Genomic DNA, 16,141 nt, shown 5'->3' with positions numbered 1-16,141 from the left:
TTTTCTGGATAAAAAGCACTATAACGTTTACATTTCTCAAACGATTTCAATGAATCGTTTTTATATTCAAGGGTTTATGATCTACGTGGTGTACAAAAAAGTTTTATCTCCAGTTACTTAGAATCTCGATAGTTAGGCTATAATCGCTGCTAGATGCTCAAGAGAGGAGTGTGTATCAACGTTAGGTTTACATGAACGGAATTACTTACGTGGTGGAAAATAATTTATTGTCATAAGGAATTGCCACAGTTAATTTTAACCTGGAAGCTGGCTAGAAAGTAATAAATGCATTGCTAGCTGACTTGAGTAGGATTGTAAGCATCAAATAACATTGATTGTAAGGCTAGCTTTGCTTGTTAGCTACCTACCAATGTTTTCTTGCAAGTCGTGTTTTGATTTTGAATGAATTAAACTGAACACAACCACAATAATTTTAACCTGGCAAGCTGGCTAGAAAGTAATGAATGTATTATTAATTTTAGCTGAAACGTTTTTCATTAGAACAAGCTTGATTATTTGCTTGCTAGCTAACATGAGTAGGATTGTAAGCATCAATAACCTTGATTGTAAGGCTAGCTTTGCTTGTTAGCTTGGACAAATATGGCGGCCACGTTCACGTATCGCAGCAAGGGGCCGAAGTGGCCAATGCGGCGCCTATGTATATTATGTCTATGGATTTCTACAGAGGGTATGCACTGACGTCACTTTCCCACAGGAATACACCCCCTCAGTCGGACTGAGTGGCAAAACATGCTGGGACATGGCTGCCCTTAGAGGAAACTGCAAAACCGGAGTAAAACAATTGATTATCTGCTTAAATAAAAGGCAGTTGGACTCGACAGTGATCCTTACAGCTTACCAAAGAACCAGCGGTCTGTGGACATTAAAAAAGAAATCGGAGATATCTTTTTTACAGACTGCTGAAAGCTGAAGAGAAGAGAAGCAAATGGATTGCTGCAATTCGCAGAAGCAACTGGAATCCAGACACCGAAATGTGGATTTGCGGTTGTTATTTTGTGTCAGATATGTTGGATTTTTGGGTGAAATCATACCTTAATTTAGTTGCTTGGCTAGCCAACACTATCTAACCATCTCCCATTTGTTTGTAGAATACAAGGCTCATCATCATGGATGTTTTTTAATAAATGCTGACAAAAACTTTACAGTTACACAGAATATAAATGAAAGATGCTAAATATTTAATTGATGAGTAGTCAATACAGTAGGCTACATAACTGATTTTACCCAAAAATCCAACATACCTGACACAAAATGACAACAGAAAATCCACGTTTCGGTGCCTGGATTCCAGCTGTTTCTGCGAATTGCAGCGATCCATTTGCTTCTCTTTTCTTTAGCTTACGGCAGTCTGCAAAAAGATAGCTCCGATTTCTTGTTGAATCTATTTGTACAGTCAATCACACAACAGCTCTTTCCCATTTTAGATGTGTTTTTTGTGTTTTCGTGGCATTCAAGCTGAATGCTAACGCTGCCACTCAGTAGTCTTTCTGCCACTCAGTGGGTAGACCCCCTATTTATTTAGTGTCTTGCATCATAAAGATCCCCAGTCCACATGGGCTTACAAAACATAACAGGTAGGGCACAGACAAGAAAAAAACTAGGATTAGCACAATTCTCATCATACTCATAGAGTCTAATTTTTGATTCAATCGATGTATCTTTCTTACATTGTTCTGTAACACCTGCTAGTATTTTTGCTTGACTACATTCACATTACAATATGGGTTATTTGTAAATATGCAAAGCTGATCTAAATCAGTAAATATTGAATTAACTTCCTCTCACTTTCCACTGGTGGCAATAGAGCAGCCAACTATTTGCATACCCTAGTTTTACATTTATGTAAAGATTGATAGCCATTTGAGGTATGAAATAATGTGCTACATTTTTGTATTTGTATTTCTCTGTGATGACCAGTGGCTGATGTAACATTTAATCTCCAGAAAAATGAATACAGATAAATAACAGATGTTGGAAAATGTTAAAGGGGAACATTCATAAAAATGTAATCAAGTAAAAAAGCATAACAACAGCAGAAAGGTATTTGTTTCAATGTCTGACCTATACATAAACACATTATTTTTTATAAGGCTTAGGTTATTATATCATCCCTGTAACACCAATCTGGTCTAAGCACTGTAGCTGTAGCTAACTGATAACTCTCTGGATCTTGTCTGTGCTTGTCAAGCTTATATACTGCCTGAAAGCCTCTATTTAACAGTGGTTCAGTCCCCCAATTCAACTCAGCAGGGCCAGTTCTTAAATTTGGACCTCCTGATCCTCTTCCCCCTGGGAGAACGATAGCTTAACAGCTGCCCTGGCAGCATAATATATTAGTTCTGGCCCCTAAACACTAATTCAGATGAGGTCCTGCACAGTATCAATGTGCAGTCTTGCTCTAACATCTGGCATGGATGTTTTTTGTGATGAGAAGCCAATAACATAGGCTGCTGCAAATATTGGAAGCATAATTTTGAAATTGAAATTATGATTTTGCCTCTGGGACGACATGAAAAAATTGGAAGTACCATAGCTGCTATAGGCATCCTGTCATATTTATAGTCCAATAGGAAACATTTTGAACGAGAATGCAATGGAGCCTACAGACAAACTATTCAACAGGATTATTTCACTAATTAGTAGTTTACAATGTATAAAAATTTTCATACCACTGCAACGCCTATATTGATATATTTGCTGGAAAAGCGGAATGTATTTGCCTGTCTGCCAACAAGTTATATTATGGCTAAAGTTTAATATATCAAACATGGCCACCAGCTTGCTTGATTCTAGCTAATAATTTCCGTGAGTGCCACTAGCCAGAATATGCCATCGTGCTGGTTATCAGCTTTAGTCTATTATGGAGCGGTAGGTTAGTGTTTTGATGAATGAAGACATCGCTGAGCATTCACAGGACAAAACCAAAACACTGACGATAACTTTGAGAACAGAGGAGTTTCAATCAACTGGAGACATTTGGCTCATTGGCTAAATGGAGAAAAGGCACAATTTTTTTGGAATGTTTGATAGGGATGAGAAATTTATCAGAGTTTGTCAAAGACTACATCATCAGTACCCATGTGGTGTGGTGTCTACCTGCACACATTTATAAGGAAGTCTGTCAGCAGACCATTTCAAAATGTGAAATACCTAAATGAAAACATAGGCAAGAACTTCCTGTTGGAAGTTATGGAAGCTGATATAGCTATATACAGTGGGCTCCAGAATTATTGGCACCCTTAATAAAAATGAAGAAAAAAGGCTGCATATAATAAATGACACAGATAATGATCTATATGTTATGTTCAAACATATGGGAAAACTATATACTTTTATTTCAATACATTTACTCTCATGCTTCAATGTTTTTTTTCTTAAGTAATCAATTTTATTCTGAAAACCATAGGTGCCATAATTATTGGCACCCCTAACAATTATTGTAAGTAAAATCAAACAAAATGAAATTGGCAATACAATTTACTTAATTTAGTTCATCTCAGTTTAAAGGAACTATATTGTGTCATTCCATCACTTCCAGTTTCACTAGAGAATAAACATGAGGTAACAAGCATACAAAATCCCTTTGTCATCCATCAGCATGGGAAAAGCCAAATAACTGTCAATTCAGAAGAGACTGATGGTAATTTACCGTCACAAGTCTGGTAATGGGTACAAAAAAAGACATACACGGTTAAATATACCACTTAGCACTGTAAGGGCGATAATAAAAAGGTGTACAACACATGGAATGGTTGCAAATTTGCCAGGAAGAGGAAGCAAGTGCATGGTGTCCCCACGGACAGTGAGGAAGATGGTGAGGGAGGCCATTAATAACCCAAGGATCACTGTTTAAGAATTGCAGAGATTGGTTTGTTTCTTGCGGTCAACAAGTCTAAAAAAAAACATTAAATGGCACCTCCATGCCAACTAACTCTTTGGAAGGGTGGCACGAAGACAGCCCTTACTGAACACAATAAACAAAACCAAGAATCTGGAGCTTGCCAAACCTCATTGGAATTATGACTGGAAGAGAGTGCTATTGTCAGATGAGACCAAAATTGCCAAAAAAAAACGTTTTGGCCATACACACCATCGACATGTTAGGCAGCAAAAGAGGAATGTGTACAGGAGAAGCACCTCATACCTACAGTTAAATATGGAGGTGGGTCATTGATATTTTGGAGATGTTTTGCTGGCAATGGTCCTGGGGCACTATTTTCGATTAGTGGCACAATGAATTCAACAAAGTACCAGGACATTCTGGCAGAAAATGTGGCTGTCTCTGCTAAGAAGCTAGGACTTGGTCATAGGTAGATTGTCCAGCAGGACAATGACTCCAAGCATACATCAAAATCTAAACAGAAATGCTTAAGTGAAATCAACATCCATGTTTTCCAATGGCCATCTCAGTCTCCAGACTTAACCTCTTAAGGCACAAGCCAAATCTTGCCAATCCTTGCCCATTTAGGGGGTACCCTATTTAACGCTTTATAACTCCAAATGTGAACACCACAGTGACTTGAAAAGTGGCTTAAATGAAGCAAGACATTTGTAAAATTTATAATACTAATGCAGATCAGTTTATATTAATAATTTTGGAAGAAATAAAGTGCCACAAATGCAATTGTCTGCACTTTTTTAGTTTGCAATGAAATATTGAGAGATTGCATATATACAACAGGTTAAACTATACATGTGCTGGATCAAAAACTTCTTGACCGCAAGTTTATAAAATCTAAGGGTGGATATGTAGAACAACTATAGATGTATGAAGCAAAAACTAAGTACTGTACCCAGCGTCTCCAAATCTATCCAAAATGTCTAAATTATGCATTGCTGTAAATCACAACATATTCACATATTTCACTACAAATCAACTGTTCTGACTCAAAAAACTCACCAGAAACATATCCAAAACCTCTCCAAAAATGAATTAAATGCTTTTTGTCCATTATAAAGCATATAAATGAGCCCCTGAGTTTAAGATGAAACATAGCTATCAGATTAAAAATAATGCAGAAATATTGTCACATAATGCGGTACAGTACCTAAATGTGTAATAATTAACTATTGTATGTATTTCTATACTCTGTCCTCTTGTATGTTTTCTTGTATGGGGATGGGACGACATGAAAACTATTTTCAACCGTCCACCACGTTTTGGCAATGTTCCAACTCTTACGTCATCATTGTTGTATGCTTCACAAGAACTATTACACTAACTAACGCTTACATTACAGTGTGAAATATCCACATTATATAATACCACTAACCTATTTAAAGATACTCAATTTCAAAAATAACGTATATAACCAAAATATTTGGACCAGTAATACTTACATAGCAATGATGAAATTGTATCTATGTTCAGTAGATGGAGACAGAGACAGTAAATCAATGATACTGTTCTATTCGCTTCTGTAAGTGAATGCGATGATAAGAAAAATTTTGGTTACACTGACCTATAAAACACTATTCCAAAACCAAAATTAGATGTTATTGTTAGAAAGCTTATACTCTCACCTACTGAATAAATGAATTGTCAATCAAGCCAGACTGTACTAAAAAGGGCGACAACGCCGTAAACGACACATGTGGTATTATGCCCAGCTATTTTGGAAGATACCCAGGCATCACAAATGCGCGTATATTTCACAAACGGATTGTCCAAGACAATGTCACCACTCAGTCTCAAAAGGGACATCTCTATGCGTAAAACCAAAGGTAAGGTTGTATATTTATTCAATATTTAGTCCCAGATATTGCCTGTAGAATGACATGGTATCATTTTTAAAAACTTTTTCTCGTTTACATACGACTGAAAATACCCTTGATAAAATCATCTTATAGGAATGTAAATGGTAAATGATAAATGGACTGCATTTATATAGCGCTTTTATCCAAAGCACTTTACAATTGATGTCTCTCATTCACCCATTCGCACACACACTCACACACCAACAGTGAAAGGCTGCCATGCAAGGTACCAATCAGCTCATTGGGAGCAGTTAGGGGTTAAGTGTCTTGCTCAGGGACACTTCGACACGCCCGGGGCAGGGGATCGAACCGGCAACCCTCCGACTCCAACTGCTCTTACCTCCTGAGCTATGTCGCCCCCATGAACACTCTGTGTTTACATACTATTTCGTCTGTCCAGAATAAACTTTGGGAAAGCACATCCTGTGTCCTGACTGTCACTTTACTCATCCTGATTGCACCGAAGCGAGACAAAATTCAACCCGGTTACACTTAGAAGAAAAGAAAAAGACGGTAGGCTTCAAATAACAGAATAGTCAGCACAGTCTCCGGACTTAAACCCCATCAAGCTGGTTTGGGTTGAACTGAACAGAAGGGTGAAAGCAAAGCAACCTACAAGTGCAACACATTTGTGGGAACTTCACAGTGCACACACAGAAATCGATAAGAAAAGTTGAGAGCAAAGTCAATAATGCCCAAACAAAAATCTAAAGACGGTGGAGCACCAGACTCCAAACGTAAGAAAAGCTTCAGTAGTTCTGAAGTGGAGGTATTGCTGCAGGAAGTGAACAGCAAACAACCTGTCATATTTAGTAGCATCAGTAGTGGATATAAAATAACACAAAAAAGATGCATGGGATGCTATTACTCATTCAGTGAACGCTGTATCCGAAGAAGGACGCACAACTGATGAAGTAAAAAAAAATGGTTTGATGTCAAATCTGAGGCAAAAAAAAAATGCTGGTGGGAGTGGGCGCAAGGAATTGCGTGTTATGCATTCAAACGGCGCTTCTCGTCACATTCCTTGCATAAAACACTGCTCAAAAAAGTCATTTTGGTGTCACCCGGTGCGGTCCACACCCCCCTAGTGACGCCTCTGAATAAGTGTTCTCTTCTTCAACATGACCCTGTGTTTAAAAAGTGTTACTTAAATGCTTAGTTTGCATTCAAAATTTAAACATTTGCTTTTGCAGTATAGACCAAACATTGCATAATTGAAACCCCCCAAAATAAAAGGTCACTACAATGGTTTGATTTTTATCATTTATTTACAGATGAACACCTTAATGCTTTGTAAAATAATGAAAATAATAATTAAAAAATATTATAAATGATAAAAATATTATTGTAATTTAAATCCTATAATATTATACAACTGTAGAATTGAAGAAAACGCAATAACCAATTATTTTGCACAAACTTACAGCACTCAAATGTGCGTAAGTGTGCTCTTGAGTGTGCGTAGATTCTGTTCTTGCCTAAGAACAAATCCCAAATAAGAAAATATTGGTGAATGTCAGAATCTTAGTGAAAACTGCGTAAGTGGATTTTAAGAAGAAAATTCTTCTTAAGAATGGTTGGTGAATGAGGCCCAATATTTGATTTCCATTGCAGAATGAATGCCACATGTGTTCACCTGTTATATCTGCAAAAGTGGGCTACTTTGATGAGTCAAAAAATGTGAATAAATTGTGTTAAACATTTCTTTTGTATCTCCGATTGTTTATTTGTGAATTCCTGAATATATAAATGTAACTCTGAATATATAAATTAAATTCCTGAATAAAAAAGTTAACTCTGAATATATAAATTCAATTCCCGAATATATAAATGTAATTCTGAATATATAAATATAATTCCTGAATATATAAATGTAACTTAGTTTATACTCAGGCATATCACAAGACTGTCGTTTTTATTTTTTGAATAATTTCGTCTTTTTTTTCATAGGCTACTGAGTGAGCAAAACAAGTTTAACATTAGTATCAGTAAAATTTTACAGTACAATCAAAGATAATCAAACAAAAACCTTAAATAATTAAAGTTTGAATGAGGCAATAATTCAGACTTAATTAAGGGGTCCTTATTTCCTTGGTATTAGGACCTTTCAAGTAGGGGCACCAAATTTCACAGGGAATGGCCCAAAGAGCTAGAGAAATCTCTTAACCAGCAAGGGTTTCATAGAAACCTGCTGGGTTCAGTGATCAATAAAACTATGTAGGGGCCTTGGATTTTTTACTTACACTCAACTTTATATTGCTGGTGTGTGCCAGATTTATTTTATATTGCAGGTGTGTGGAGCTGTAAAGTTTCACAAGAAATTGATTCCCAGCAGAATCAGCTAATACTTCTATATGCTCCTCAAAGCCCTCATTTTCATTGAGGACAAAATCAAGGTATTTATATAAAAAAGTGTATGTCATACTAAAATCTCCAAAATGGAAAGTATAATTATAATGAATCTCACAATAATATACTCAAAGGAAATATAAATTCTAACAATAGCAGGGGACACAATACATCTATGGTTAACTAAAGTAGGTGAAATGCTAACATGTTAGGGTAGGCTAAAGTTACGTTAGACGATAAAGCTGTGCTTTAAAATGTTGTGCCGTTCGAAGTGGTGATTTTGGGAGATACACCTGCGCATGCGTCCTACTAAACGAAGCACCACTGCACCACCTGCGCTTGCGTCCTACCAAACGTCCCTCAAAGGTCGTCCGTGAGTGAGTGAGTGAGTGACCACAATTTGCCATGCAAAGGTTGTCCATGAGTGAGTTAGTGAGTGACCACAATTTGCCATGCATAGCCCACGGCAGCAGGCAGGCAAAATACAGGATGAAAAACTGTTTGCTTGTAATTTAAAGGCGCTTTGGTTGTGATTTTTAAAAACTTTTAAATGGTACCTTTATTCTTAAAATCTCTTACAGAAGGATGTCTTGTGGAGCCACTCAGGATGCGGGAAATAGGAAACTGGACAGTCACTTCCTTTTCACTCTCCTAGTCACTTTCCTGTACCAGGTGCACCCAGGTAAATGTACCACTGAATAAATGCCTTACTCATTACCTATGATAAGACCATGCATCTTTCCCTATCCTTGGCAGCTTACACAGCGTTACACATTCATATAGAGAGGTATTTAATGGAAGCTCTTCAGGTTAAGCACCTTGTTCACAGCACCTCGTACCTGGGCATCAAACCTGCAATCCCAGCTCAGTAATAAGGTAGAGATGATTAATTTGTTGTAAATTAGTTGGCCTGATAGTTATCTCCCTGGAAAGATGTCCTGTTCCGACAGACAGACGTCTCTTCTAGCTTAAAAAATTAACAAATGATAAAATAAAATACACCAGAGTTTGTGTGTGTGTGTGTGTGTGTGTACTGTATGTGTGTGAGAGAAAGAGACAGCGAGAGAGAGAATACAGTAGCTTGATTTGAGTCACCTCCAAATCTATAATGTAAATTCATATATGCCCCCCCCTCCCCCAGAAATAAATCTTTGGAAAATGCAGGACAACCTACAACCCCAATTCCAAAAAAGTCCAAAATGAGTGATAATGTTAATTATTTTCACCCTGTACTATATTGAAAACACTACAACAGAACATTATTTGATGTTTGGCCTTGTGAATTTAATAAAATAAAAAATAAAAAATAAAAAATAAAAATATATATATATATATATATACACTCATTTCAAATCTAATGACTACAACACGCTCCAAAAAAGTTGTGACAGTCGAGTGTTTACCACTGTATAACATCACCATTTCTTCTAATAACACTTATTAAGCGTTTGGGCACTGAAGACACCAGTTGGTTAAGATTAGCAAGCGGAATTTTCCCCCATTCTTCAATTATACAGGTCTTCAGCTGTGCAATTGTACAGGGCCTTCCTTTCTGTACTTTGCACTTCATAATGTGCCACACATTCTCAATCGGAGACAGGTCAGGACTGCAGGCAGGCCAATCTCTCTGCTTATGCAGCCATGCACTTGTAATCCAAGCAGAATGTGGTCTGGTGTTGTCCTGCTGGAAAATGGAGGGACGTCCCGCTGATAACAGCTTGGATGGTCCTTGTCCTCTTAGGCCCGGAGGACACAACTTTTTTTTTGTCCAAAAACTATTTGAGATGTTGACTCGTTGCACATGCTTCCAATGTGCTACTGTCCATCTCAGATGAGACCGAGTCCAGAGAAGTTGGCGGCACTTCTAGACAGTGTTGATGTATGGCTTCTGCTTTGCATAATAAAGCCTTAACTTGCATCTGTAGATTTCTGTTTTTATTCACATTTCATTTACCGTCCCGACTTTTTTGAAATTGGGGTTGTATATAATTGGAGGTTTGTTTATTGTGAAATGTTATTGTGCTTTTTAGCTGTGAAATGTGTCTATGTGAATTGGTTGTGAAAATGCCAGCCATGTCTGTCTATGTAAAGAAGGTTTTAAGTCCCATATAAGGGTCTAATACATTGAAAAACACAGACCCTTCAATCAGATTAGTGTTTTTTTGCACTTGCAGCAGCTGAACACTAACATATGCCAGCTGTTTGCTAAGGTATGGCAGGTGCCGTGGGCTGCTCAATTTGACAGTTTGGGAAAACAAAAATAAAATGGTAAATGTGCTATGTGCAAGAGTGTAGGTACCCTTCCAGCTGATGCATTTTAAAAAGAAGGTCTCAAAACCTGATTAACTTCCTAGGCCTTAGATTAAATCTGGCGAGGCAAATCCAGGGCTTAATAAATTGTCTGACCATTTTGACCTCTCAGGGTGCTTACTCTCAGCAACCATGGGTTCCTATAAGCAGCTGACTGAGGACATCAAAATTAAGATAATTGACTCTTAAAATGCTGTGGAAGGCTATATATATCTAAATACGTCTAGTTTCTACTTTAAGAAATGGAAGTTAAGGGGAACTGTTAAGGTCAAGGCAAGATCTGGAAGACCAAGAAAAATGTCTGATAGGACTACTCATAGACAGGTCAGGTATTCAAAGCAGTGCCCAGATATTACTGCAGAAGGCCTGCAGAAAGGTTTACGACACCGTAGTGGTGGAGTAGTGGTGCACTGGTCTACTGTGCAGCATTGCTTACACAAAAAAAGCTGCATGGAAAAGTTGTCATAAGATAATCTTTCCTGCAACCTCATCATAAAAGTTAATGTCTGAAGTACAACCCCAATTCCAAAAAAGTTGGGACGGTAAATGAAATAAAAACAGAAAGCAGTAATTTGTAAATTTACTTTGACTTGTATTCAAACAAAAACAGTATAAAGACAAGGTATTTCATGTTTTATCTAATTAACCTCATTGTTTTTTTGAAGATATATGTTTATTATGAAATTTATGCCTGCAACACGTTCCAAAAAAAGTTTGGACAAGGGCAATTTAGGACTAATAATGATGTGACAAGTCGAAATATCACAGTGATGTGATATAGGTGATGTTAAACAGGTGAGGCAATCATGTTATAGTATATAAAGAGCCTCCAAGTAAGGCCTAGTCCTTCATGAGCAAGAAGTGGTTGAGGCTCACCAATTTTCCAACAGATGCGTTAGCGAAAAATCCAGCACTTTGAAAACAACGTTCCCCAAAGACAAATCGGTAGGATTTTGGGCGTTTCACCCTCTACAGTGCACAACATAATTAAAAGATTCAAGGAATCTGGTCAGATCTCAGTGCGTAAAGGGCAAGGCCCTCTACTAAAAGTGTCTGAGACTCAGCAACCATAAGTCCCAGAGCAACCAAATTTGGCAGCTGGATTCCTATGGCCCCCCACTACTCAGGCACTAAAAATCACCTATGTCGGCCAGATGGTGGCGCTATAACAAAGGGTCATGCGTAAAAGGCCATAACTCCCACACCATAAGTTAGATCAACACAAAACTTCATCGACCTATGCATCTGAACGTGCTCTACAACTTTCCATTGGGACCACCTATGTCCGCCATATTGTTTGCCCGCCATTTTGAATTTTTATTTGGGGCGTGGAAGTTTTCTCCGCTAAAATGTCTGAAGCTCAGCAACCATAAGTTGTAGACCAACCAAATTTGGTAGGTGGGTTCCTATGGCCCCCCACTACTCAGGCACTACCAATGTCGGCCAGATGGTGGCACTATAACAAAGGGTCATACAATACTAATATTGAATATAAACAAAAGATGCAATTTATGCTGTAGTCGGCCAGTGTCTGAATAAATAATACAGTAGGTACTCTGCACGTAGGTAGCATGGATGGCGAGTTGGTATTTCGTTTTTTGCTACTAAAAGTTTGTTAGTAAAAGCTTTTTGAGAGGATGAATCATTACTTTTCTTTGGCATGGATCCATTTGAAAACAATATCGGGTGAGTTCGTTTAGTCTTTGAATCCGTCATCATGCTGAGAGAAATCGTATTCCGTAGCAACAAGATAAACCCGACATTAGCCCTAAGATATGCCAAGACGGCAGTGAAAACGCTGCTCACTGAGTAACGAAATAAACGAGACAACTTTTTAAATAATGATACCGTGTCATTCTACAGTCAATATCTGGGAATAAGTAGAGGTGTCCCTTTTGAGACTGAGTGGTCATATATTGTTTTGGACGTTTGTGAAATATACGCGCATCTGTGATGCCTGGGTAGGCTACCTTCAAAAACAGCTTTGCGTAACACCACACCTGTTGTTTACGGCTATTTTTAGTATAGCCTGGCTTGATTGACAATTCATTTATTCAGTAGGTGAGAGTATAAGCTTTCTAACGATGTATAACATGTCTGATTTTGCTTTTGGAATAACGTTTTATCTGTCAGCGTAACGTAAAATGTTCTTATCATCGCATTCACTTGCACATCTGGGGCAACATTAAAAGACGCTGCACCTAACGAAACGTTGTCAACGATTTTCATAATTTCTTGGAGAGTACTATTATTATTGAGGACTTTTGGGAATGGCGAAGCCACGTCTTTGCTTATAGACCTATCTGACTTCGTTTTCTGACGCAAAACAGAAGCGGATAGGACTTTGTCATTGATTTACTGTCTCTGTCTCTATACTACTGAACACAGATAAAATGTCATATTGCTATGTAAGTATTACTGCTCAAAATATTTCGGTCATACGTTATTTTTGAAATTGAGTGTCTTTAAATAGATTAGTGGTGTTACATAATGTGGATATTGCACACTGTAGTGTTTTTGTGATGCAGCAGTGACGAGAGTGTTGGAACATTGCCAAAACGTGGTTGACAGTTGAAAATTGTTTTCATATAGTCCCATCCCCATCCGCCATTATGCTGAGATACAGCTAAACCATTTTTATTGATAGTATTTGAGTTTCTCTACAAACGCACGAAAACACGCTGGTATAATAAAACAATGACGGTAAATATAGCCTATATATATAGTCCTATATATATATATTGCTACCATAATATAACAAACTTTCTTGTGTAGCTGCAGTTTCTCGCTGCAATTACTAATATTGAATATAAACAAAAGACGCAATTTATGCTGTAGTCTGCCAATGTTGAAATAAATGACAAGGTAGGTGAGTTGATATTTCGTTTTTTGTTTCGTTTTTTTTTAAATGTCGTATTTATTATTTGAAATATGTATTATTATTCTATCTGTCTCTGAGGTGCTCTGAAGTGTGCATTCTCTGCTAAGCTGAGCAATGGATTGGAATATGTGTCTGACGTAGTGTTGCACAGTATACCGAAACTTCAGCACTTTTTCGGTGCTTAAAAAAAAAAAAGAAACGGTTCGGTATTAGAATTTTCTGACGTTCGGTAGTTTTGTGTCAAATATAAAAGCCAGGGAAATGTGTCTTCCACATTACTGATTGAGAGGATGAAAAGTGTAGTTTGTCAGAATCTTCGCTAGATGCCAGTAGCAACTAAGGTTGCCAAGTGAGGTGACCTGCGCTTGTGCATTCTCTTCCCTGATACAGTGCAAGCTTTGACTCAGTTCACTTCAGTAGCAATAGGTGTTCCAATTTGGAAATATTTTCTTATAGATAGATGCTGTATTGTTATTACAATATGCTGTTTTTAAATCTATTTAAAGGTTAAAGACCTGTTTTAAAGATTATTATTTAAAGTATAATTTGTCAGAATCTTCACTAGGTGGCAGTAGCAAATAAGGTTGCCAAGTGAGGTGAGGTTGCACTTGTGCACTCACTCGTTGATACAGTGTAAGCTTCGACTCAGTTCGACTCAAAAATAAAAACAGTTTATTGTTTTTATCTTTGCACATACTGCACTGTTGCTCATACAGTATGATCGACAAGCACTTTTGGGAGTTTGTTCGGCACTGGACACAAACTTTTTTTCAACTTACCGGAGTACGTGCTGCGACCCCTTTGTCCTACTGCCGCTGTGTTTACCAATACGCCGACGAAGGAGAAAGAAAAGAGGCAAACGTGCCGGTATCCTATGCAGATCTCGGACGAGACACTGCAATCCGCCGTTACTGAGCATTTTACTGGCAAATGTTCAATCCCTAGATAACAAAATGGACGAACTACACGCACGGATTAAGTTCCAGCGGGACATTGCAAACTGCTGCGTGCTGGCGTTTACTGAGACCTGGCTAGACCCTACGGTGCCTGACTCGGCTGCTACCCCGGCTGGATTTTCCATCTATCGGCAGGACAGAACTACGGAGTCAGGTAAACGCAGAGGCAGAGGGGTCTGCATTATGGTTAACTCTTGCTGGGGTACGGATGTAGCAGTACTCGCTAAACACTGCTCACCAGACCTGGAGCTCTTAACTATAAAAGTCCGTCCCTTCTACCTCCCTCGGGAATTCAGCTCCGCTATAATCACAGCAGTGTATATACCCCCGCAGGCGGATAAAACACGCGTGCTAGAAGACCTTTACGGAGTAATCAATGGACTAGAGAACGCTCACCCTGAGGCAGCTTCTATTGTTGTTGGCGATTTCAATAGGGCTAATATGAGGAAAGTTTTGCCTAAATATCACCAGCACATTAACTTTCCTACCCGTGGTGACCAGACTCTTGACCATTGTTATTCTCAAATACAGGACAACTATAAACCCGTCCCCCGCCGTGCCTTTGGCAAGGCGGATCACACCTCCATTCTTCTCCTCCCAACCTACAGACAACGCCTAAAACAGGAAAAACCGGTTTTTCGGGCAGTTCAACGCTGGAGTGAGGAATCCATTGCCACCCTCCAGGACTGTTTTGAAACCACAGACTGGCAGATGATCTGTGTTGCAGCTGATGGGGACATTGATGAATACACAGACTCTGTCTCAGCCTACATCTCCAAGTGAATTGATGATGTCATCCTGAAAGTCAATGTCAGGACCTTCCCAAATCAGAAGCCCTGGGTTAATGGTGATGTCCGTGCTAAGCTCAGAGCACGGTCCTCTGCCCATAACTCTGGAAGCCTTGAGGAAGTCCAGATATGACCTACGGAAAGCCATCAGAGATGCCAAAAGAGCCTACAGGGACAAGTTGGAGTCTAATTACCACAGTTCCGACCCAAGACACATGTGGTGTGGACTGCGTTCCATCACAGACTACTAAGGGAGAAATAGCAGTGATGCCCACCCCGCTGCCTCTCCTCCGGATGAGCTCAACACCTTCTACGCACGGTTTGAGGCGAGCAACGCCATCCCTACTGTAAGGCTAGATGAGGACCAGGACGACTGCACTCTGTCCCTATCTACGGCTGACGTGAGGAGAGCTTTTAAAAGAGTAAACCCTCGGAAGTCACCAGGGCCAGATGGCATTCCAGGCCGTGTCCTCAGAGCGTGCGCCGACCAGCTAGCGGAGGTATTCACCTCTATATTCAACCTCTCCCTGAACCAGTCTGCAGTCCCCACCTGCTTCAAACAGACCATCATTGTTCCTGTACCAAAGACACCCGCCATCTCCTGCTGGAATGGCTACCGCCCTGTAGCACTGACCTCCATCATCATGAAGTGCTTCGAGCGCTAGTCAGGACCCACATCTGCTCCTTTCTTCCTGACACCTCGGACCCCCTTCAATTCGCATACCGCCCCAACAGATCTACAGATGACGCCATCGCCCTGACAGTGCACACCGCCCTCTCCCACCTGGATAAGGGAGACACCTACGTGAGGATGCTGTTTATAGACTACAGCTCAGCATTCAACACAATTGTGCCTGCTAAGCTCGTTCCCAAGCTCAGGAAGCTGGGTCTGAACACCTCCCTCTGCAACTAGATCCTGGACTTCCTGATGGGCAGACCCCAGGTGGTGAGAATGGGTAACCTCACCTCTTCTGCACTGACCCTGAGCACCGGAGCCCCTCAGGGTTGCGTATTCAGTCCCCTCCTGTACGCCCTGTTCATGCACGACTGTGTGGCCACACGCAGCTCCAATGCCATCT

The 16,141-nt window shown here is 39.4% G+C and overlaps 1 protein-coding gene across 5 annotated transcripts in view; it reads left to right on the top strand.

Annotated features, from left to right (window-relative positions):
* The window catches only part of adgrg2a (adhesion G protein-coupled receptor G2a), a 115,643-nt gene that overhangs the window by 2,281 nt on the left and 97,221 nt on the right, over positions 1–16,141 (top strand). For all 5 annotated transcript variants that reach the window (XR_010329759.1, XR_010329760.1, XM_064334067.1 and 2 more), the window contains exon 2: positions 8,709–8,809. Coding sequence is in view for 3 of the 5 variants with exons in the window: in XM_064334067.1 (XP_064190137.1) it covers positions 8,713–8,809 (97 nt within the window). In the remaining 2 variants the exon portion in view is untranslated. The remainder of the gene's footprint in view (positions 1–8,708; positions 8,810–16,141) is intronic.

This window comes from Anguilla rostrata, chromosome 4 (assembly GCF_018555375.3).
Source record: "Anguilla rostrata isolate EN2019 chromosome 4, ASM1855537v3, whole genome shotgun sequence".
Classification (NCBI taxonomy): Eukaryota; Metazoa; Chordata; class Actinopteri; order Anguilliformes; family Anguillidae; genus Anguilla; species Anguilla rostrata.
This window is presented reverse-complemented; position numbering and strand designations above follow the sequence as displayed.